We start from the raw sequence: 25,656 nt of genomic DNA, 5'->3' as shown, positions 1-25,656 counted from the left end.
TGAACTGTCAAACCGCTTTTGAGAATTTAAAAAGACTATTTGCTTTCAAACCAGTCTTAAAAGCATCCTTGCCCAGGGAAGCCCTTTGTGATTCAAGCTGATGCCAGCAATGTGGCCATTGGAGCTGTGCTACTGCAAAAGAACCAGAATGGGACCCTACAATCCTGTGCCTACACCTCGAAAAAATTCACTGAGTGCGAAAGGAGGTGGGCTGTGTGGGAAAAGGAATCCTTTGCAATCCATTGGGCTCTGTTAAACTGGCAACACTATCTAGAAGGGAGCAAGGTGCCTTTCGAGGTATGGACTGATCACAAAAATCTAGAATCACTAAAAACCCCCTGTAAATTGTCCCTGAAACAAGTACGATGGGTGCAGTACTTTAACCGTTTTAATTTAATCCTAAAGTACATACCAGGAGGAAAAAACTTCTTAGCTGATGCTCTATCCAGACTGCCCCAGTACAAAAGCCAGCAGCAAGAGAATGAGGCAGTTATCTCCAATCCATAAACTGCTTCTCAACTCACACTGCGCAAAGTCCCACCTTCAAGAGCCCCTAATCCCAGTGACCCTGGGGTAAAGAAAATAAAACAAGAGCCCCTCTTGGTTCAAGGACAATCAAACCTCCTTAACGTGCAGGGATGGTTTGGCTTACAAGGGGGGAAAGTTATACTTGCCAGAGACCCTCCACCTTTAATGCGTTCTGACACGGCCATGATGTAAAACAGGCTGGGCACTTTCATCTGCCGGCAATTCTGGTGGCCGGGATTGAAACAGGACATAGAAAACTATGTCTGGAGTTGTGCTGTATGTGCCACCATGAAAAGAATTCTGGGAAAAACCCCTGGATTATTGCAACCGATGGCGGACCCTTCCCAAGCATGGGAAGAAATTGCTATGGATTTTATAGTAGATCTACCTGAAAGTAGGGGAAATACGGTCATCTGGACTGTTAGATCTGTTTTCAAAACAGGCTCACTTCATTGCTTGCAAAGGGCTCTTGTCCACTCAACGACTAACCAAGATGTTTCTGAAAGACATCTACAGATTGCATGGCATACCTAAACGAATAATCTCTGATGGGTGTAGTTCATAGCTAAGTTTTGAAGGAGTTTTCTTAAAATAATTGGCTCATCTCAAGGGCTATCATCAGCCTTTCATCTGTCTACCAGTGGGGTGGCTGAATCTGCGAACTCAATGATGGAGCAGTATCTCCAATACTATATGGATTATCAACAAATGAACTGGACTGACCTCTTCCCTTTTGCAGAAGTGGCTTACAATAACTCTGTTCACAATAGCACTGTCTTCACGCCTTTACCCAAATATCCCCAAGTATCTGCTTTTCAGACTCTTGATCAATGGGTGAGGGGGTGGGAGGAAAACTGCTTTGAAAAAGGCTGCTGAGACATTCAAAAAACAGGCAGATAAAAAGAGGCTCCTCAAAGAACATTCCAAGTTGGAGAAAAGGTATATCTGTCAACTAAATATTTACAGCTTAAGTTACCTAGTAAGAAGTTAGGACTGAAATACTTAGGACCCTTCCCCATTGTAAAGATAATTAACCGGTCATGGTGGAATTAAAACTTCCTAGGCTCTTAGGAAAAGTTCACCCTATTTTCCATTGTAGCCTCTTGAAACCTTTTCGGGGTTCAACCTTAAGACCTCCCCCTAAGAAGGCACCCAGACCCCTCATTGTGGCAGGTCAGACTCACTATGAAGTAAAGCGTATTCTTGATTCAAGAATTTTTAAAGGGAAATTGCAGTACTTAGTGCAATGGAAGGGATATCCGTTGTCTGGGACTACTTGGGTGAAATCTAGTGATGCAAAAGCTGACAGACTCATTAATAGGTTCTATAAGAAACACCCTAACAAACCAAAAGGCAACCCCTAACCTGTGCTTTTGTTTACATTACAAAATGTGTCCTTTTTGTAAGGGGGGGTCAAATGTTAGTGCTGCTAACATAGGATGTTCTTGCTTTGACAACAGATGGAAATGTAGCCATTTTTTTCTCTATTGCTTTTAGAGCAGTGGTTCTCAACCTGTGGGTCGGGACCCCATTTGGGGTCGAATGACCATTTCACGGGGGTCGCCAAACAAGGCTGTCTGCCATTTTTCCCCCTTTTCTTTAGCCCCGCCCCTGGCACCCAGTGATGTATAAGTGGTTGGGGGTCACCACAACATGGGGAACTGTATTTTTTTTTAATGAAAATTTTTTAAAAGTTTTACAAAAAACAAAAAAAAACCAACAACAAAAAATAAAACAACCCTCCCCCAAACCCTCCCAAACCAACCCCCTCCATCCCCCCGAGCTTCCCAGAGCTGAATATAGGCTTAATTAAAATTTAAAAAATTCTAAAAAAAATTAATCAACTTATAAGGTAATTAACAATAAAATATATATAACAATAAAAACATATACATTAAAAAAATACTTAGAAAAGAAAGAAAAAGAAAGAAAAAAAGAAATAAAAGAAAAGAAGAAAGAATACAATCTATAAAATATCAAATTTAAATACAAGTTATGAAAAAGCTAAATGGTATTTTTTTATAGCCAATTTATAATGTATGAAATTTATCCATTTTTCCCATACGGCAAAAAATTTCTCTTGTGATTGCTCCTTTAAAAAAGCCGAAATCTTTGCCATTTCCGCCAGATAAGAAACTTTAAAAAACCACTCTTGCAAAGTAGGCAAAGATTCCTTCTTCCAACAGTGCCCTACTAACAGCCTTGCGGCTGTAATTAAATTTAACATCAATGTAGTCTCTTTAATATCACAATCAGTAACAATACCTAATAAAAACAATTGTGGGGTAAATTTTACCCTCCTTCTAAAAATTCTTTGAATATTCCACCATATCTTAATCCAAAAAGCTTTTATATTTTTACACGACCACCAGATATGATAGTAGGTAGCATCCAAATATCCACATCTCCAACATTTAGGCTGTAAGTCAGGATACATACGAGACACTTTTTGGGGATCAAGGTGCCATCTATAAAACATTTTATAAAAATTCTCCCTTAAGTTCTGGGCTTGCGTAAATTTAACATTTCTCACCCAGATAATTTCCCAGGTATCCAATAGAACTGGTTCACCAAAATTTTGTGCCCATTTAATCATACAATCTTTGATTAATTCTGATTCTGAATCCAGTTCCACTAGAACCCCGTAAATTCTCTTAATATGAGTTCGCCTTTGATCAACATGGGGAACTGTATTATGGGGTCGCGACATTAGAAAGGTTGAGAACCACTGTTTTAGAGTTTGTTGATGCTGGGAGGGGAAATGTGGATGAGAGTCCAGCTAGTCATAACAATAATAACTCAGCCATGGGAACCCAAAGTTGATAGAGATTTGGCGGCTGGGGAGAAAGCCTGCACTTCAGGTTAATTGGGGAATGTGATTTATGACTGTTAATTGGAGGAGGGAATTGTGCTTTGCTACTTTGTGCCAGGGGAGGGGAATTCAGTTTGTTTCTCGAATAAAAGATTCTTTAAGGAAAACAATGCCTCAGAGTTCTTTTGAAGAGATTCCTCTATCAGAACCATGACAAATGTATTGTCACAGGATGTAAGCTGTTCTAAGTAAAGCTGTCTTTTGTAGATGGTGATTTTGTCAATCCCAGTGATGATCAAGTGTTGCTCAAGATGTCTTGGGATTGGACCTAGAGTGCTGTCATTATTGGTACTATCTTTGCTTTTTTGTCACAGTCTTTCTACTTCTATTTGCAGGTCTTTCTATTTTGTGATTTTTCTCCAGTTCCTTCTGTTCAAATACTGCTACGTCCACTTTCCAGATTTTTTTTATCTTTCTTATTAACAATTGTTAAATCTTTCAACAATGTTCAATTTATTTTTATTACATTTTATTTTACTTAGCTTATTTTATCTTTTTTATGCCATGTTCCATAAATCTGGTCAATGAGCAAAATAAAGTTGTATGACTCTTGTTGCCGAGAGAAAGGTAACAAGACTGAATGCAAAAGCTATAGGAGATTCATTTGCTAAGCGTACCTGGGAAGTTGTTTGGCAAAATACTGAAGAAAAGGTTATGACAGGTCACAATGAGCAACATTTAAGAAAGCAGAATGGATTTATGCATGGATGTACAGACCAGGTTGTTTTTTCTCTACATCCATTGTTATAGAGAACTGAGAGTTACAGATCTCTTGGAAAAACATAAAAGTAAGTTGAATGCAGAAATGCTTATGAGCAGTAAATAAAAATTAGTAAAGTCAAGGATAAAATGATAAATGAATGTGGACTGGACACAAGTGTGAGTGACTTATAAAAGAAGTATGAAAGGGGATAGTTTGGTCATGTATGGAAAATGAATGGGGTCTGAATTGCAGAATAAATACATAAAGAGAGAGTGGTTTGGGAGGGAAGACTGAGAAAGCTATCATTGGGTGGACTTTAAATACTCAAAAAAGGAGAGATGAGAAGTTTAAAGAATGAAAGGTAATATAGGAAGCAATGTATGATATGGTAAAAGCAGGAAAGATTTGCAATATATAGAGGATTATAGTTAATGATGTACATATTGACTAATTTTAGCTATATTCTTATCTCATGTTTCTAAATTTATTTTGGTTACTATGTCTTATACCTTATGGCAGGTATGTCAAACTCGTGACATCACATGACTTCGCGCAACACATGGGCTGGTTTTTCCATTGCCGGCAATGGGGTGGGCGTGGCTTCCACGTGACGCGTCTGGCCCGTGGGCCGGCAGTTTGACACCCCTGCCTTATGGCCTTTCAGGATTTTGCAAAATGTTGCTTACAGAGAAAGGAAACAGATGATATGTGTGTTTATCCATAACATACACAATTGTTCCTTCACAGCAACTGTAATTATATTGAACAAGTAATAGCCAACTTTTGTGCCACATTTTCTAATTAAGAAACTAGCCACAAATTGAGGCTAGACCAAATAAAATTTGATGTGTAGATTAGTAGTGGCATTTTTTTATCCTCTTAGAGATTGTGTAACTTAATAGATGAACTCAGTACTATTTTGTAACCTAATTGTCCTACTATCATACTTACTAAGATGACATGTGTGTACACATTTACAAACTAATTATCTAAGTTCAGGAAATAAGCTTAAAAATAACAAATTGGAATTTACCTTACATTGATTGGGATAAGGAACAGCAATACAGTATCTTAAATGGCAAATACAGTATGCCTGCCATTCACCTCATTTATGCTCTCCCAACAATGAGAGTGCAGGTAAAACCTTCAGGCTTACTCCCCATAAAAGGAAAGATAAATTACATAATTTTTGCTGTCACTTATTACAAAACCAGTTTATTCCCAGTTGTTTTCCTGAAGGAGAGGAGGAGCCTCCTGAAAGTATGTGTGTGTATATGTGCATGGGTGTAGCTGAACTTGGACAAAGAATATGAGCGTAGTGCTGACAATGCATTAGGGCATAACATGATATTTTTGGTTCTGATTTGCACATGTTATGTAAACCCCACCTCATGACTTGTAAATTATGGTTTGCGGCTTAATATGTTGAACAAAGTCAGCCAGCAAATCTAATCTGGTTTGATGAATAAGCAATAAACACACTTATTGCAATGTGTTAGCCCAGTCTGAGTATGGATTCAGCTGGGACCGTGTGTAAGAATACAGTAGATGTATGGATGAGAGCTTATGTGGGAACATATGCTTATAGATGTGCTCATAACAACTAAAGCATTCTCGGCCCCCCTCCCCTCCCCAAATTTGCTAGTTTTGGGTTAGGGGGAAACTGTTAATCCCTGACTCTGTTTTGCTGGAGGAAAGTTATTTATTGGCTAGAAGCCTTACATAGACAGGAATTTTCTACTGGTTTGTTCTGATTTCTTGCAGGAAATTGGAAAATACACTGGCCTCAGAACTGGGTAACTACATAATTCAGTTCTCTTCTGATCATAACTTTGTTCAGCAGATATTGAAATAGGACAGCAATTCCAAGGAGGAAAAAATGGCAGTTTACAAAGGAAACCCATGTGACTGTATAAGAAATATAGTAAACAAGCTGTGAGGTTGGATGGGCTGAAAAAGAGTGCTCAGTTCAGATTCAGTCCAATTAATTTTATAGTCAGAAAGGGCTCCCAAATGTTCATTTTATTTTGTTTAATCTCTGTATGAAAGACTCAGGTTTGCCAGTATCAACATATTTTTTGCAATTAAGGCTACCTCCATATTTCTTTCCTCCCTGTATCAATAATAATAATAATAATAATAGTAGTAAAGTTGGAAGGGACCTTGGAGGTCATCTAGTCCAACCCCCTGCTCGGGCAGGAAACCCTACACCATTTCGGACAGATGGCTGTCCAGTCTCTTCTTAAAAACTTCCAGTGTTGCAGCATTTACTGCTTCTGGAGGCAGGCTGTTCCACTGATTAATTGTTCTCACTGTCAGGAAGTTTCTCCTTAGTTCTAGGTTGCTTCTCTCCTTGATTAGTTTCCACCCGTTGCTTCTTGTTCTGCCTTCAGGTGCTTTTGAAAATAGCTTAATTCCCTCTTCTTTATGGCAGCCCCTGAGATATTGGAATACTGCTATCATGTCCCCCCCTTGTCCTTCTCTTCGTTAAACTAGACATACCCAATTCTAGCAACCGTTCCTTATATATTTTAGCCTCCAGTCCCCTAATCATCTTTGTTGCTCTTCTCTGTACTCTTTCTAGAGTCTCAACATCTTTTTTACATCGTGGTGACCAAAACTGGATGCAGTATTCCAAGTGTGGCCTTACCAAAGCATTGAAGAGTGGTATTAATACTTCACGTGATCTTGATTCTATCCCTCTGTTAATGCAGCCTAGCACTGTGTTGGCCTTTTTGGCAGCTGCAGCACACTGCTGGCTCATATTTAAGTGATTGTCTACTAGGACTCCGAGGTCCCTCTCACAGTTACTTCTATTGAGCATGGTGCCACCTATGCTGTACTTGTGCATTTGGTTTTTCTTGCCTAAATGTAGAACCTTGCTTTTGTCACCATTGAATTTCATTTTGTTAGTTAGTGCCCAGTGTTCAAGTCGGTCCAGATCCTTCTGTATCTGAAGCCTGTCTTCTGGAGTGTTGGCTATTCCTGCCAGCTTGGTGTCATCTGCAAATTTGATGAGTTCCCCATTTATCCCTTCGTCCAAATCGTTGATGAAGATGTTGAAGAGCACTAGGCCCAGAACAGAGCCCTGGGCACCCCACTACACACTTCCCTCCATATAGATGCAGTTCCATTGAGGACTACTCGCTGAGTACGGCCGGTCAGCCAGCTACGGATCCATCTGGTGGTGATTCTGTCTACCCCACATTTTTCTATCTTATCAAGTAGTAGGTTGTGATCTACTTTATCAAATGCCTTACTGAAGTCCAAGTAAATTATGTCCACAGCATTCCTCTGATCCACTAATTTTGTCACTTGGTCAAAGAATGCAATAATATTTGTCTGGCATGATCTATTTTTGACAAACCCATGTTGGCTTTTAGTAATGACTTTGTTTGCCTCTAGGTGTTCGTTGATTCTTTGTTTGATTATCTTTTCCAGGATCTTCCCAGGTATTGAGGTCAGGCTGATAGGTCTGTAATTTCCTGGATCCATTTTTTTTTCCTTTTTTGAGGATGGGAACTACATCAGCTCTTTTCCAGTCCTCTGGTAGTTCCCCTGTGTTCCAGGATCTTTGAAAAATATAGTTCAGTGGCTCCGATATCACATCTGCCAGTTCCTTGAGAACTCTGGGTTGTAATCCATCTGGTCCTGGCGATTTGAACTCATCTAGACTGGACAGGTGCTCCCTAACCATTTTCTTGCCTATCTTAACTTGTGTTTCTGTTTTGTTTTTTATGGCACTATTTTTGATAGGTTGGTCTGTTTTTTTCCTTTGTGTAAAGACAGATGCAAAAAATGAGTTAAATAGTTCTGCTTTCTCCCTGTTGCTTGTCACCTTCTTGCCACTTCCACCCACTAATGGCCCAATCATTTCCTTCACTTTTTTCTTGTTTTTTACATGTTGAAAGAAGCTTTTTTTGTTATTTTTGACTTTGGTCGCAAGCCTTAGTTCATTTTGGGCCTTGGCTTTCTTCACTTCATCTTTGCAGGCTCGGGCTATTTGCTGATATTCTGACTTAGTTATGTTCCCCTCTTTCCACTTTCTATACTTGTCCTTTTTATCTTTCAATTTGTCAGAGAGTTCTTTATGCAGCCAGGCTGGTTTCTTTTGAGAGCTGTTATTTTTCCTCTTTGTTGGTATTGTGCTAGACTGTGCTTTTATTATCTCATTTTTCAAAATTTCCCAAGCTTCTTGAGTTGTTTTCCCCTTGAGGATTCTCATCCATGGAATCCTTCCCAAGCCCTCTCTAAGTTTATTGAAATTAGCTCTCTTGAAGTCCAAGACTCTAGTTTGACTGTGTTCTATTGGTTGTGCTTCTATAATGTTGAATTCTAATATTGCATGATCACTTCCTCCCAGGGTTCCTATGGCTTCAACACCGTCTATCATTTCATCTCTGTTAGTGAGAATTAGATCCAAAATGGCTAATCCCCTAGTTCCCTTCTCTACTTTTTGGGAGACAAAGTTGTCTGCTAGGTTTGCCAGGAACCTGTTTGATCTTCCACTTGGTGCGGAGTTTGTCTCCCAGTTGATGTCAGGGTAGTTAAAGTCCCCCATTACTATTGTGATGTGCTTCCTACATACCTTAGTTAGCTGACTAGCAAAAAGTTCGTCTATTTCCTCTGTTTGGTTGGGTGGTCTGTAGTATATACCTATAGCAATGTCATTTCCCCCCCCCCTTTTATATTGACTCAAATGCATTCAGGACAGTTTTTATCATTGTTGTACTCTATTTCTGTGGAGATGTAGTTATTTCTTATATAGAGAGCAACTCCACCTCCTCTTTTGACTCTGTTTCCAACTTCAAAATAGTTGTACACTATTATTGATTTACAGCTATTATGCTTTGAGGGGCTTCCAAGAGCCACAGAAAATGCATTTTGGGATACTGAAGAGTTTTGGATTGATAGCACTAGCTGCTGGCTTCTATATTCTGCCTCACAACAGTAGCTCATGTAGTCATCATTACCTGCATGTTCTGTTGGGGCTGCCTGGAAAACACTAAAAACTACTCTTGGCATAGAATGTGATAACCCAGTTCTTGGTGGATTTGACATGCAAAGAGCACCTCACATTGAGCTGTGAGCTGGAATAAATTGCCAATATGTTTCTGGGCATACTATAACTTCAACAGCTGGTTTTGAACTATCAAGCGCAGCGAAGCTTGGCCCCAGGACAGGACCACTCTTTCCAACCAGAATCAACTTACTTGGCATGTTCATCAAGGGAGAAAGTCTCAGTTGTCCATAATTTCTATGAAGTAGTGCTGTTAGAACTTTGGTTTTACAGCATCCCCCCCCCCTGAAATTAGTTTGCCTTCTCTTATAATAGCATTCCAGAAGAGTTCTTCCTGAGACATGTGGGTTTTGGTGGTGGTTTAGATGTATTTCTTGTCTGTTATAAAATCTTGGTCAGTTTATAATTGTCCATTTATCATGATTTTTGACAGTACGTAGTACATTTATTTTAAATTCAGGCATAGACATTTTATTTTTGATGTTATTAATGTGAAAATTTTAATAGTTTGGGATTGTTGTAAACTATCCTTGATAGATTCAATAGTATAAATATAATAAATAATAAGTACACTAGTTACAGTACATCCTCCATTTTTAGATTATTTGAAAGATTCAGTATCAGTCACTTACTTTTTCACTGGTGATTTCCTTTCCCTTTCTAGGAACTTACCTTTCAGAACATTGTTCAGGGTCAGATAAAGCACCTAAATGCTCTGTGTGTCCCGAAAATGCATTTATGCCTACAGAAAATAATTCACCAAAGTGTTTTGCATGTCAATCATGTCGTACAAGTAAGTCTAACTTTGTATTTAGTTAAATTAAAAAGGAGCACTAAAGAACAAAATAAGCATTAGAACTTTGTGTATTTATTTGTGTACATATAGCTGTTGGTGTCAGATGTGTCTATATTTTTATTGTTAATAAGTTATTCATTAAGTTTGCTATATTTTATTATAATATCTGCATCTTTATTTTCTGTTCTTCATACAGAGTTCTCTGCAGTAATGCCAATTATAAATTACATTTATAAATTAGGAAAGGGAAAGGAGGGGAAGGGGAGGGCAAAGGTGGAGTCAAATGACAGATAAAGAGATCGGGAAGCATGTTTAACAACAACAATTTGCTAAAAATGTCAGTGTAGGCTCATTGGTACAGATTTTTGGAGGAGGAAGCATTATATTGAGTTTTATATCTTTTTATAAATTCAAATGTTTTTATATTATTTATTTTATTAGATTTTTATCTCACTATTATTCTTATAAATAACGCAAGGCAGCAAACATGCATAATACTCCTTCCTCCTTCTATTTTCCTCACAACAATCCTGTGAGGTAGGTTAGGCTGAAAGAGAGGGACTGGCCCAAGGTCACCCATTTGTTTTTCATGCCTAAGACAGGACTAGAACTCATTCTCTTGGTTTCTAGGCCAGCACTTTAACCACTGCACTAAACTGGCTGGTAAATTTATATTTTAATTTGTTTTTAATGATATGAAATATAAGCATTAGAACTGTTTTACAAATTAAACATTGCATACAGAAATAAGAGCCTACAAGTTTGGTTTGATGTTCAGACTATTCTACTATCGTATACAGCAGTAGGGTCTCAATAGAAATACTCAGCTTTTCCTCACTCCTCCCAGGCTTTCAGCAGATAATAAAGTTCAGTTGTACCAAGTGGGAAAACACTGTTTGTGGTTGTGACAGTAATCAATATAAAACTACCGGAGATTCTGAATTCTTATGCAAGAATTGCAGTGACTGTCATAATGGAAAAATCAGACAAGACTGTAAGTATAATCTCAAAAAAACAATATAATAATTTAAACCTATCTCCATCTTCGTTCAGGTCATCTATGTTAATGCTATATGTTATTGTTCAGTGTGGTGTATTTGCTTGTCAGAGCTGGTCTTTTCCCATTTCCTTATTTTTATCTGGTTATCTGTGATCCATCCTTTATCATTTAACATGCATCATATGGTACCAGATACTGAATTAAAAACAACATTCATCAGATAAAGTGATATAAAAAAGAGATAACTTCAAACTACTGTGTAATTAGTAGGGAATGAGAGTAGAGCCATACATGCTTCAGAGCCTCTGGGGGTTCTCATGTAGCATTTGTCTGCAACTCTTTTAATCGAAGGGATCTTTTTTCTGGGATTCTGCTGCAGCTGTGAAAATCTGGGAGAAGATGCAGCTGATTTAGAGCACTGGAGATCTTAAGTCTTGAAGACTGCTTCATTTTCTTTGGTAACAGTACTAGCACTGTCATCTTCAGGGATGCTTTTTGACTTCGCAGTGATGGAATTCTTTGGTAGTCTTCCATCTTAGCCCTGATAACTAATTTTTGAGTCCAAACTATGAAAGCCAAATGCTATCACTAGCTGCAGAAAAGAGGCATTACTTTTTTCTTTCTCTTACTTTGAATATATGTGAGGAAGACCCTTTCCCCTTTTTATATTTTTTGGTACAGTATCGGTTCATTCTAAATTTCAGCATTCTTAATATTATCTAATTCTAGACCTTTTGTGCTCCATTACTTGTCAATGCCATTCTCATATCGTTGCTAATCTTTTCCTCTGGTTTTGCCCCCATCTCATAATTAATTTTAAACTCTCTTTCTTCAAGTTGTCTGTCTTCTTGCCAAACATCTTCTAGCCAGTCCCTGTGTAATACCCACAGCTTACTTCAAACTTCTTTCATCCAGAAAACAAAGAACATGGACCCCACAAATCAAAACTGTCACGAGGACAACTATTATTATGTTTTAATATAAATATTTCTTCCACTTAATCAAATGCTCCTATTATTTTCTCCCTGAAAACTATTGCTCCCTGAAAATTATTTCCAATTTTCTTTGGAAATTTTATTTTTCATGTTACTACTTCCCAATCTAGTCTGCACCTTGTTTCTTGGTTCATCTCATGCAAACGTTAATCAGAGCTGTCTGTTTAACTTTTTGGGACCATCCCAAGTTGAGTATTTATCTGGATTTCAAAGCTTATTATCAACTAATAATTATTATTTGCTTTTCCTGCTATTTTCTAGGCACGTCAGATAGTGATACAATATGTGAATGTCACAGGGGATTTTTTCTTCAGGAGGATCAAAACAAATGCCTTCCCTGCAGCAGGTGGAGAAATATTATTTATCTTGTAATACATGTGGGAATAACTCCTGGGCTAGGTGTAACTGTAGGCCTTGTCTTTGCACTCCCAGCTGATTCATCCTCTTGCTTCCATGCTCATTTCCCATGGAAATTGCTCTGGGTCTCGACCTATCAATCTGCTTGCTGACTGATCTCTGCTCTAATCCTTTGTACAGTGGGATGGATATGTGATCATGTGCTTACCAGTTAACAGAATAACAGTTAAAAGGGGCCTTGGAGTCCAGCTCTCTGCTCAGGTAGGAGAACCTATACTATTTCAGAAAAGTGGTTGTCCAGTCTCTTCTGAAAAACCCAATTATCCCAGAGTAGTAGTGCTGAAAATAGTTGGGGAGCTTCATGAGGTTCATGCTTCTCCTCTGTTTTTCATCCTAATGTGTTGTGAAGCTTTGAAAATGCACCTTATGGAATTATTGAATTCCAGTCTTAAATTTCCCTCCTCTGTACTAACCAGCTGATTAGCATTATTTCAGTTTACCAGGTCTGCTGTAATTTAAAGTTGCCAACCCCAAGACAGGGGACAAAAGTGTGACAGAAAAAGCCATGTATATCTTTATGCATGTAAACCAGTGGTTCTCAACCTTTTTAATGCCGTGACCCCCAACCGGTCGTAAGTCGAGGACTACTCAACCGGTCGCAAGTCGAGGACTACTCAACTGGTGCAGCACCGTTTGCAGAATGGGACTTTTGGCGGGCTCAGCAGGGCAGAGACAGACTGGACAATTCCTATTGGCTTTTCAAAAGCCAATAGAATAAAAGGGAGTAGCACAGCTAAGGAAAAGGGGAAAAAAATGGCAGACTACATTGTTTGGCGACCCCCGTGAAATGGTCGTTCGACCCCAAATGGGGTCCTGACCCATAGGTTGAGAACCACTGATGTAAACAAATGTGAGAAGGTCACAGGGGAGTCTGAAGCCTTGACTCTGCTGTTGCCGATTGCCATACACAGGCCCATCTTTGCTATTAAAAGAGGAGTTACATTCCTGCAGCATAATCACTTGCAACTAGTGGGTTTTATTCTGGGTCTAGCTACACATAATGAAGAAAATATGGGTGCCTAATTTTGGAGAACAACCTTTGCTGATTGGGACTAGCAATCCTGACTAGAATTCTTAGCTCTTCTGAACGCTCACTTACAATTCCATACGCAAACAACTCCTTGCTCTTATTTTAATCTTTTTTCATCTGACATTTCTTTAATGAGACTCAAACCCAAATCTAGCAGGCCTGGGGAAGGATTAATTCTTTTTTGTTCTTGTTTTCAGAAACATATGTTGCCAAGATTATGTACATTTCTACTCTCTTTTGACATTTTAAGGGCCAGTTGAATAGTTTAATTTGAGTAATTTAATTCCCCTTGTATTCTAATTCTGGGTATAGAATCAAAGGATAGTAAAATAAGAAATGCTGTTGAATGTTATCTGTATGTACAGAAATTTCTGATTTCTGATTTCATCTTCTAGCTGCAATAAGGAAGATTGCCAGGAGCAGTGTGAAACAGGAATGGAAACTAAAAGGCCATCAAATTCCACAGGTGAGATTTGAAATAAATTATCTAATATTTTAACTTGATCACCACTATTTCCTTTGTATCACATTTTCATCTTTGCTGTAATATTCTTTTTTAATTAACATTTATTTTCATATCTTTTCAAACCAACAACATCCAATATGTTTTTTTTTCATTTAGAACTCGTATCTGTCCTCAGTTTCTTGACTATCATGTTCGCAATTGGTTTTGTTGCATTAACATTCAGAACTTGCAAGAAATATTTTCCAGAAAGACGGTTCTTCTCTTCCTGTAGTAAGTATCATTAATTGCCTGTTAATAAAATAAAAGAAAGTGACTGATTTTATTAAATGAATTACAGATCTAAAGCAATGAATCAGAATTGGACACAATTAAAGGTTATCAATATAGCTTTTTACTTTCACATTTGTCCCATTAATTTAAGATTGCAAAGACTCAGGTTTTTGAAGGAGAAATTGCAGTGTGTAGTGTCACCAGATACATGTTTCTATTAAACTTTAACAGGGTATTCAGACTCCAGAGAGGTAAATAAAAATATAGCCACCTGGCTAGATTCTTGTGGTATTGATGAATATATGCAAGGAAGTGAAGGTTTAATCATGAATGAAATGGCTATGTCAAGAAGTATGGGTTGTTATCATATAGATTGTTATGGTTGTTTATGAAAGTAATAATCTGTATTACTTTCATAATTCTGAATTCTGAAGTGGCTTACATGTTAAAAATAATCATGGAAATTGGGAAAAGTAACAGAGCATACACAAATTGCAGTGAGATCTACTGTATATGCTAAGATGCTTAAGAAGGTGTTTGGCAGAATTCTGATTGTCACCTCTCAGTTGGAGAGCAGGTATGCAGACCAAATTTTTTACTTTTCAGTATGTTATTAATATTTCAAAATTTATATGTTAGGTGATTTAGAGAAAGAATGTGTAAAGTGCATTGTGGTGAGAGTTGATAGGAGTGACAGGTATCAGAAGAGTGAGCAGATGAGTACTGTCCATCTTTCATAAAGGACACATCCAGCCCTCTGTTAAGAAAATGTGAGAGAAAATGGACAAAATATATGTTCCCCTAAATTACTTACATAGAAGGATTTTCCTTTGGAAGTACAGTACTAATAAATATTATTACCCAAAGGCTGTCCCTTGGATTAACTGTTTCTAGTCCAGGCAGCAAGGAGGAAAGTGACATATGGCCCTGGAAGAGGTTTGTGTACCAGTATGCTAACCCATCTTGTATTTGGTCTATGACTTAGCATCATCTTTGAATTTATGGACAGTAAGCCATGGTTTTAATGTAGCATGTTTTGTGAGTTCAACCTTTGATGAATTCTTCCACCAGTAAAATAAACATAATACTGTATTTTATCTCTATTAAAATCCATATTTTATTTTTTTTAAACAAATTTTATTGGTTTTTTAATTTCTTAAAACAAAGTATTCAGGACACACTGTGGTGCTGAGGTAATCAGACATCCTAAAACAAAACATATATACATAGTACAATCAATACATCAAATATTCCCTCTCTTTTTCCCTCAAATAGCATAGTGTATTTAAAATATCCAATTCTAGCTTACATTTATTCAACCTGAACCTGTTTTTAAGCTTTATAAATTTACAATACCGTAATCAAATTAACTTTAAATAAAGACATTTTCAATTCAGATATCCCTTCCAAATATGTTCTACTTTCTTAATTTTATCAAAATCTTATTTATTTCTTCTTCCACTAATCTCCCCTGTTTAAAGTAAAATATTAATCTATCCTATACCTATCTAATCCATCTATTAATCAATCTCTCTAAGCTAACAAGATAATATCAGACCTTAAATCATTTCAATCCATTAAACAGAATTCAAATCTCATCCAGTTAATTATCATAATTGATAACATCCATATCATCAAAGAATCACATCTTATTAAGTTTCAATTAATTAATAATTCAATTCAAATCTAAAACATCTCTTCAATTCTCCAGTACCGGAGATGGAGAATCCACCAATGGGTTTTCTCTGCCTACTCTTCAGACCAAGTAGCCAAACTTGACACACCCCCTCTTGCTAGGAGACCCAGTCTTAACTTGGTCTCAACTCTTGAAGACGTATCAGGTTTGGCTCTCAACAGATAGCAGGTTAGAAATCCATTGGTGAATTCTCCTTTTTTCCTCTAAATTGACTAAATCCTAATTGGAATCCTCCCTTAATTTGTAAATCCTAATTTGGAATCCTCCCTCAAATTTTTCCCTTAGCACTGGGATCAGTGCTACCTTAAAATTACTGATTTGGGGAATGGGAGGTGGGGGGAGGCTCCTGCAGCTTCCTTTCTTATTTTCCCCAGGGCTCTGGGGAAATACTTCTGGCAGGCTTGCCTTGGATATCCTTCCTTCTCCCCCCGTTTCTTCTCACAACCAGGCAGAATCTCGTGCTGCAGGCTTGAGATTTTTTTTTTGAATTTGGGGTCTCCAGATCACCTCCGGCAGCTGGGAACATCCGCGGATGCCATTTTGGTTGCTGTCGGAGGCAACGAAGGCAAACTAGACGTTTTTCTTGCCTGCCGTTCGGAGGCTGCCTTATTGAATTTGCTTTCGGCACAGTGCTTAGCACGGCCATAGCGTCCGGCCCCAGCACCAGTAATCTTCTCTCCGAAGCCTCCGGTGCCGTTCCCAACAAAGAGCAGGTTGCGGCCACCATTTTGGGGGCGCCACCCAGGGAACGAAGTAAAGGAGCTCTTTCCTTTTTTTGCACTCGTTTGGAGCCTTTTCCTGATTCTTGGGATAGGCCTTGTGTGTTTTGGGGATCAAGGTCCTTCGGCTCCACTGCAGCCCATTAATTTAACAGCATTTTTTCACAGACCCACCGCAGCTGCCAGTTTGGAACACGCCACACGGTCATTTAATTAGGCCACATTGGAGCCCTGCCACAGTGACTGCCTGCAGGCCTCATCACGTTACCATAGTGAGGGTTTTGTTGGCAGATTGGACCAAATTCTTAGAGGCTAGAGCCTCAAACCACCACAAATCAATTATTGCAATTTGACCAGCCCCCATTTTGAACCTGATCCTTTCTTGCCAGGCCTTGTCTCAGGCCCTCTGCACCCTTCATTGGGAGTTTTTGCCTTTTCTGGTGCACCTTGACTGGCCACCTAAGGCCTCCGGGTGGAGCCCAGAGTGGGTCCCCAACCGTGCCTTCGGCATCTGACTCAATTGCCGTGACCAAAGCCCAGATAGATTCTTTTCTGATCAGGTGGTCAGGGGAGCAGTCTTGTTACTTGTTCCAATTTTGCTTCCGCCAACTGCTTGCCTGCCAGAGCTTCGTCTCAGTTTCCCTGAGACTGCTCAACCAGGATGGAGGACTAAACGATGCCTCAACCCATGAGCACTGCCTCCCCATCCTCCAGTTACAGCTGCCACAAATCCTCTAATCAAGAGGCGGCAGGCAAGCCCAAATCTAAGGCTAAGACCACTCTCAAGAAGCCTTCCAAGTTGGTGGAAAAGCAAGCCAGCCGTAGGCACCAGGCTCTGGAGAAGGAGTTCTCCAGTGTGCAGAGGCAGGCCAGATTAGAGACGGATCAAATGGCGGTCCCTGAATTTGACCTTCCCTTAGGCCCTTCAATTTCGGCTCCAGGTGTGTGGTCCCTCACAGGGATGCCTGTCACACTCAGCTCTCCTTCCGCATTGGTTCAACACACAACAACAGCTTCAGGTTCAGCCCCAGAGGTCACCTTCACTCCTACGGCTGCAGGACTCAGGGGACCGGACATCGGAGACATTTTCTCCGACGGCCACCTTGAGGCCTTGCTATCCAAGGTCGTGAACCGAGCTCTAGCAGAACTTCCATCCACTTGGTCAGGGGGCTTCCACATCAGCCATGCCACCTTATGTTCCTCCTACGGGGCTCCCTATACTTCAGGAGCCCATTTCTCCTGCACACTCCTCCATGAGTGGCTATTCTTCCCCGCAAAGTGAGGAGCAGCCGGACTTTAATCTGTCAGAGAAGGAGGAACTTCCTCCTGAGCCCTTCCCTTCAGGAGGCCTGTTCAATCCAGCCCTGTTTCTCACCCTACTCCGCAAGGCCACATCAACAGCAAACATAGGGTCCGATCAGTTCCCTCAGCTGCAAGCAACATCAGATTCCAGCCCAAATCCGATATTTTTTGAAATGGTGGCAGCCCAACATCACGTTTCATGTATTTTTCTTAAAGGAATCAAGAAACAATGGGCCTCCCTTCCTCCTTCCCTTCCGTAAGCGGGACTGACAAAAAGATATTTAGCACCTCCACAGACCTCACTGATACACTGGAGGTCCCCAAGGTAGACGAAGCATGGATCCCTCTGGTATCCCAGACTGCAGTCGCTGGGGACATATTGGAGGCACTCAAAGCAGATGACAGAAAATGGGACCAAACTTTCCGGAAGACCCATCAATTAGCAGCATGGGCAATTAAAACGACCACTTGTGCATCCTTTTTTGTCCGGACTACCCTGTTATGGCTTTGTCAGCTTCAGCCCAGAGTCTCTGCTGAGCACATTCGGACCCACCAGGACCTAAGCAAAATGGTGTCGGCCACTGAGTATGCTGCGGATGCAACGCTTCAGTCGGCCAACTTTGCCTCTAGGTCTCTAGCATCCAACATCACAACCAGAAGGATGCTATGGCTGAAACACTGGCAGGCTGACGCCAAATCAAAATGGCATCTAGCGACTGCTCCCTATCTGGGTAATAATTTATTTGGAGAGGCCCTGGCTCCATACCTTGTGGAAAACAAGGACAAGCGGAAGGTCATGGCTCACTTGAACAAACGGTCCGATAAACGTCCCGCTCCCTATTTTTGTAGGCAGTCCTTTAGGCCGGCAGCAGGTCCAACAGTTACTCAGCCCTCCTGCTCATACACTCCCAGACAGGACAGACAGTATGACCGTCCTTATGACAGACCAGGCTTTCAGTCCAGGCAGCAGAGCCAGTCTAAGCGGCCATTTCGAGAGGAAGACGCCCCTACAAGAGGTCCAAGTAACTCTTACACTGCACTTGCCATCGGGGGAAGGCTGGCCCACTTCTTCCATCAGTGGGAACTCACTTCCACGGACACCTGGGTCTTACAAACCATCCAGTTTGGTCTGTCCCTGGAGTTTCTAGCTAAGCCCCCGGACCGATTCATTGCCTGTCCCGTTTCCTGGGATCCACTCAAACAGGGACTCATGCAAGAAGTCATCCAACATCTTCTAGAGATTCAGGCCATAGAACCTGTACCGCTGGACCACAGAGGAGGGGGATTCTATTCCATCCTCTTTGTGGTTCCCAAGGCCTCAGGGGGTTGGAGAGTGATTCTGGATCTCAAAGGTCTAAACTATTACATCACTTACAAAAATTTCAAGATGCAATCACTCCAGTCCATCCTGGGGGGCATCAGACAGGGAGATTTCCTGGCGTCAATAGTTCTCACGGAAGCGTACCTCCTCATCCCTCTCCACCCAGCTCACTGGCAGTTCCTCAGGTTCTGTTACAGGGGTAGTCATTTTCAATAACCTTCCTTTCGGCCTTTCCTCGGCTCCCAGGGTGTTCACCAAGGTCCTGGCCGTAATAGCCGCACATTTGAGGAAGGTACCAATACGCGTCCAGTGTTACCTGGACGACATCCTGATTCAAGCGTCCTCCTTCCAGGCAGCTCAGGCAGACTTGGAACACACCATTCAGGTCCTCCAACAACATGGCTTCTCTGTCAATTTTCAAAAAAGTCAGACGGTTCCCTCATCCAGGCTTCTGCACCTGGGAGCCGTCATAGACACCACAAACTGCATGGTCTATCTCTCCCAGGAGAGATTGGTCAGCATCAGGGATCTGGCTTGTCAGGTATACAGGGACCATACCGTTCCACTGGTCTTGCTTTCCCAGCTCCTGGGAAAGATGGTTTCCTGCATAGCCATAGGTCCCTGGGCCAGACTCCACTTGCGGGACCTCCAATGGTTCCTCCTACCATTTCAGTGGGTGAATGCCAGCGCATCCAACCGTCAGGTCAGGATCCAGGTTCACATCCTCAGGTCCCTGCACTGGTGGTTCTCATAAGCGGTGACCAAGGGATCACCCTTCAAGGAACCGGACCGCATCACCATCACGACAGAGGCCAGTCTGTTTGGTTGGGGAGCCCATTTACAGTTCAGTTTGCGCAGGGCCACTAGTCCTGCGCAGATTTGAAACACAACATCAATTGGCTGGAGCTCAGGGTCATCCACTTGGCTCTTCGCCAGTTCAGACACTGGATCAGGGGACGTCACGTTCTGATCCTCATGGACAACATGGCATCCAAGGCACACGTCAATCGTCAGGGGGGCACCAGGTCCAAGTCACTTATGTCCGAGGCACAACTCCTGGGTTCCTGGGCAGAGTCCAATCTGGCCTCCCTCAGGCCGAACACATCTCGGGGGTCGAGAACCAGCAGGCAGACTTTTTGAGTTGCTCTACGGTGGACCCCTCGGAGTGGGGGTTGCATCCGGATCTGTTCTCCAAGATCTCCCACTGATTCGACCATCCGATTCTCGATCTGTTTGCGTCATCAACCAATGCCCAACTCCCCAGGTACTACTCCCGCTATTTCCTTCTGGGGCGGAGGGGACGGATGTCTTGCGGACTCGGTGGCCACAAGGTCTGCTCTACGCCTTCCCTCCCCTCCCACTCATACCAGCGACCATCCGCAAACTACTCCAGGAGCAGGCGGAAGTGATCCTCGTGGCTCCGTACTGGCCACAGAGGCTGTGATTTGCCGACTTGGTGAACCTTTCCCGGACTCCCCCGTGAAAGATTCCTCCACATCGCGTGGGCCTACACCAGGGGACCCTCCAACAGCTGGACCCTCAATGGTTACAGTTGACCGTCTGACGCTTGAGCGCAGCATCATGACGCAAGAATTATTTCCCCCCCCCCGTACAATTACCATAATTCAGGCCTCTCGCCCAGCGACCAATCGTATTTATGATTCTACTTGGAAGAATTTTTGCCATTGGTGTAGAAGGCGACAACTGGATATATACAAATTAACCATCCCTCAGATCGTTGATTATCTTCTGGACCAGTGATTCTCAACCTTTCTAATGCCGTGACCCCATAATACAGTTCCCCATGTTGTGGTGACCCCCAAGTGGGTGTGGCCACCAATAAGAGGGAGTAAGACAGCTAGGGAAAAGGGAAAAAAATGGCGGACAGCATGGTTTGGTGACCCCCGTGAAATGGTCATTCGACCCCAAATGGAGTCCCGACCCACAGGTTGAGAACCACTGTTCTGGACAGTCTGGACAGAGGCCTGGCCCCTGTGACTATTCACAGACAGGTGGCGGCCCTATCAACATTACTCACTTGTACGGATTCAGTTCCCTTAGCTCATCATCCTAGGATTCGCACCTTCATCAAGGGGGCGTGCAACACCAGACCTCCCGTGGTACACAGATACCCCTCTTGGGAATTGCCTTGCGTGCTTTGCGCTCTAACAAAACCACCCTTTGAGCCCATAGCTAATATTCCGTTGTGGAACATGTCTCTCAAGGTTGCGTTCTTAATCGCCATCACGTCAACCAGACGTATCTCTGAGCTGGCAGCTTTCTCGGTCAGGAATGACCTTTGTATCTTTCACAGTGATTGGGTGGTCCTTCGGCTGGACCCGCTTTCGTGCCCAAGGTCAACTCACTATTCCATAGGGCACAGGAAGTCATTTTGCCAAATTTTTGTCCCAATTCTTCCCATGACTTGGAGTGGCAGTGGCACACACTAGATGTCCGCAGGGCGCTGTGGCATTACATGAAGCGCATAGGGCCTTTTCGTAAATCTGAGGCCCTCTTTATCTCCTTCTGTCTGGCTTCTCTGGGACAGAAGGTTTCCACTGGCACTATTGGCAGGTGGATCAGGACTTGCATCGCGGAGGCGTACCAGTCCTCTTCCCTGCCGGCTCCAAGTCATCTTACTGCCCATTCCACTCGCAGTGCTGCAGCCTCTGCGGCATGGGCCACTCAGGTGTCCAACGAGGAGATTTGCAGGGCTGCAACGTGGTCCTCGCCCTCCCCACTGTTCACCACTACAGGATTGACCACTTTGCTTCTGCGGACGCCTCCTGTGGTCGGAGGGTCCTTCAGCAGGTGGTCTCCGGGGACGTAGATCTGGCCTTATCTGTTTCCCACCCATCGGGACAGTGAGGCTTTGGTATGTCCCATTGGTGGATTCTCCATCTCCTGTACTGGAGAAGGGGTGTTGTCTTATCTGAACGCCTTTTCTCAGTACAGAGATGGAGAATCCACACCCACCTTTTAGGTCAGTTAGGCCGATTATAGGGGATTGAGAGCCAACACCTCGTCCACCTTCAGCCACTTTCGCCCTCGTTAAGACTGGATCTCCTAGCAAGAGGAGGCATGTCTAGTTTGGCTACTTGGTCTCAAGAGCAGGCAGAGAAAACCCATTGATGGATTCTCCATCTCCGTACTGAGAAAAGGCATTCAGGTAAGACAACGCCCCTTTTCTTCATTCTATTACATAATAATTTTCATACAAATGAACCTAACGTTCTAAAAAAACATTCTTAATATTGTAGATTACTTTTAATCCATTATATAAAAATATCTCATTTTTAAACAAAAATATTGATCTATCCTAGACATATCTAAATGTATATATCTATCTATCTATTCTATACATGTCTAATCCATCAGTTAAACAATCTCTTTAAACTGACAGAATAGTATCAGATCTTAAATCATATCAATCCATTGAGCAGAATTCAAATTTCATCCATTTAGTTGTCATAGCTAAACATCCATGTTATAAAACAAACAAGTCATCTTATTTAACTAACATTCAATTAATTATTAATTTAATCCAGATCTAAAACATCTCTTTACTTCAAACTCATAATCTTAATCCTTACATCAGTCCATAGTTCTAGGTTGCCTTTAATCCAATATATGAAATTTTAAATTTCATTTTTCAATCTTATTCTAGGTTTCCTCTTATGCCAGGCAGGTTTCCATAGCAAAGCTTCCCTTCCAGATGATGAATCTCTTTTTGTTGCTTGATTCGATGTAAACCATCTTGGTCTCTGCATTGGCCCTCTGTTTCTCTTGTCCATAAAGCCTCGTTGCTTGAGAAGTTCAAAACTCAGTCTTTGCTTTTCCTGGTCTTGCTTATAGGGCAAGGTAAAATGCTCTTTATTATCAGTTAAGTCCTCTTCTTGTATAATCTGTTTTGTAGAGTAGTCAAGTATAATCTGAGAGTCAGTTTTAAGGTTTAAAATAGGAGTTCTGGCTCTTAATTCTGTAGTAAACTCTTTTATTGTTGTACATGTTTCTTCTTTAGCCTCATAGATCTTTTCCAGTCTAAGTCTACATTTAAATGTGATTGAGGCTTCTCCATTTTAGCAATAGTTGAAGAAAAATCCTTTTTTCTTTTTCTTTTATTTTCTTTTTTAGTGAAGGCTACAATTGAACATTATCCACCCCCACAGATCACACAGCTGGCTCAAATGATCTTTTCTCTTGATAAATAGTTTGAAGGCCAAAACCATCTCATCTCCAAATAGTCAACAATTCCAATATTAACTTTTGACCAGTAGATGTCCTCAGTAAGCTAAAAAGACTTCTTCAAACGCCATTTTTTTCCATTTTTTCTATTTTTTAAAGGAAGGATGGAAAAAGAAATACTCCACCAATAAAATACCGCTCCTAAAAAAAAACAAACATTTTTTTCTGTACCTCAACATGAATAAAGATGTATAGTCTTTAAAAAAGTTTTAATCTGTCCTTTTATAAAACGCCTTTGTTCCCACACATACAAAAGCTGCTTTTTTCAGACGGGGAAGTAATTCCAACGAAGCTTTTACAGGCAAAAACAACATAGGGTGAAGAGAGGAACAAAAGGGGTCTCACCCGGATCATCCGCGGTGGGTCTGTTATGCTTAGATGTCAGTGTGACTTTCGGCTGGTGCAGCAGGGTGTTGGCCATCTTGCAGGCCGATCTTTACTCCGTCGGCCCTAAGGAGATAGCTGGAGACACGGGGGAAGTTGCCGCCCTCTCCTATCTACCAGCAAGCCTCCTCCTCGGTGGTCGCCCCTCCAGGGCGACTTTCGACCCCCTAGGAGGTCTACTGGTGAAGGAAACTCCGGACGGTGCGGAGACGAGTCTCCAGGCACAACCGGCGTCGCTGCGTTCCGGAACTGGAAGTCAAAATCCATATCTTATAGATTAAATAATTTTCATATTAAAATATCTATTTATTGAAAGTAGGGATGAGCCTTTACTCACAACTGAAATTGGAAAGGTGCTTCAGATTCAGAATGAGGATGCTCACGTTTCCTGTCTGTGCTCCTTAAAGAAACCATGCCTTTACCTGGATTTACATAGCATAGTCCCAGACCAACATGTCATAGCTCAGCCAGTCTGATTTGCCATGTTCCATCCATACTGTTGCAATTTTGTTATCTATTCTATGAACTTGTCTGTTAGGTATACTATATTTATAGTAACTACTAATATCCAATCATCTGTATCCATTGAGAAATGTTTTCTTTTAGTACAATTTCAGCTGTTTATTAGTTTAGCATCAACCTGGAAAAATATACATTTATGTGTCTTTTGTTTTATTTTTTCAGCTTCAGGTGAACAGTTAAAAAAGCAACTTGCATCCAAGGTAAGTCTAACATTGCCCACAGGTATGTCTCCACACAGGATCAGGATTAACTCAATATTCCTATTGCTATTGTTGCAGAGTAAGATGGATTAGGTGTCTTTAGATCATGATAAATTTATGAATAGATTCTAGGTTTCTGATTCTTAAATCACTTGCCATTGATTCTTTTTTCCCACCAATGATTCATTTTTAATGAACATTCATATGGTATGTATTTTTCTTTTAACACTACCATTGGGTCAAATAATACTTATCTATAAATATGCTATCCTTCTCCCTGCCCCAAATGAATTACATACTGAAGCATTCCAAGGTGAGATAAGGGAGAAAGGATTGAGGGAGAAATGAGAGGAGGCAGCTTCTAAGCTTCCTTCAATGATGGACAAAAACAGTGTCAGAAAACAGCCACTGGATTAGGTGATACAGTGTAGTATAGCATCTTTATTTCAAATGTAGACCATAATACACTGATCTAAAACTACACACGTATAAGGATTACAGCAATTTCAAGTTGAAATATAATATAACTAAATTCATAATGAACTGTAATAAAAAACATTACTTTTAAGTTCTGTGAACAAAATTGTAATATTAATATTAAGCTCTGTAAGCCAGGGCATTTCAACCTTTTCACCCATTATACCAATTTTAGGATAAGACAATATCCAAGTACCACCAGTTGCCCAGCAAGATATCAAAAACTTGACCTCTCCCAAAAAAAGGAAAAAAATTATATATTTTTTTATAATTATAATTATAAATTATAAAGTACAGTTAGTCCTTGACTTACAACAATTTCTTAGTGATTTCAAAGTTACAACGGGACTGAAAAAAGCAAATTACGACCATTTTTCACACTTAATGCTGTTGCAGCATCCTCAGGGTCATGTGATTTACATTTGGATGCTTGGCAACTGATTCATACTTATGACGGTCACAGTGTTCCAGGGTCATGTGATCACCTTTTGCAACTTTTTGACAAGTGAAGTCAATGGCCAGGGGGATGTGGCTAGCTCATCACTCAGGTTGTGGGGGGTGCGGGCGGGGATGTGGGGGGGATCTGTGAGTCTCTGGTGGAGGGGGGTGGGACAGGCATGGGCACCTTCCTTTCCTCCCTCTCTCCCTCCCATTGTCCCTTCCTTCTTTCCTCCCTTTCTTCCTTCCCTCCCT

At 41.1% G+C, this 25,656-nt stretch overlaps 1 protein-coding gene across 1 annotated transcript in view; it reads left to right on the top strand.

The window, feature by feature from the left end:
- LOC120318665 (tumor necrosis factor receptor superfamily member 1A-like) overlaps positions 1 to 25,656 on the top strand; it is a 55,034-nt gene that overhangs the window by 18,151 nt on the left and 11,227 nt on the right. The window contains exons 3-8 of the mRNA XM_039366595.1: positions 9,788 to 9,916; positions 10,767 to 10,913; positions 12,176 to 12,260; positions 13,757 to 13,827; positions 13,984 to 14,097; positions 24,449 to 24,486. Of these exons, the coding sequence (XP_039222529.1) occupies positions 9,788 to 9,916; positions 10,767 to 10,913; positions 12,176 to 12,260; positions 13,757 to 13,827; positions 13,984 to 14,097; positions 24,449 to 24,486 (584 nt within the window). The remainder of the gene's footprint in view (positions 1 to 9,787; positions 9,917 to 10,766; positions 10,914 to 12,175; positions 12,261 to 13,756; positions 13,828 to 13,983; positions 14,098 to 24,448; positions 24,487 to 25,656) is intronic.

The sequence above is a fragment of the Crotalus tigris genome, unplaced genomic scaffold, assembly GCF_016545835.1.
Source record: "Crotalus tigris isolate CLP2741 ecotype Arizona unplaced genomic scaffold, ASM1654583v1 scf7180000020347.5012614909:4044961, whole genome shotgun sequence".
NCBI classification, from domain to species: domain Eukaryota; kingdom Metazoa; phylum Chordata; class Lepidosauria; order Squamata; family Viperidae; genus Crotalus; species Crotalus tigris.
The sequence above is the reverse complement of the archived record's forward strand: the minus strand, read 5'-3'. Positions and strand labels throughout refer to the sequence as shown.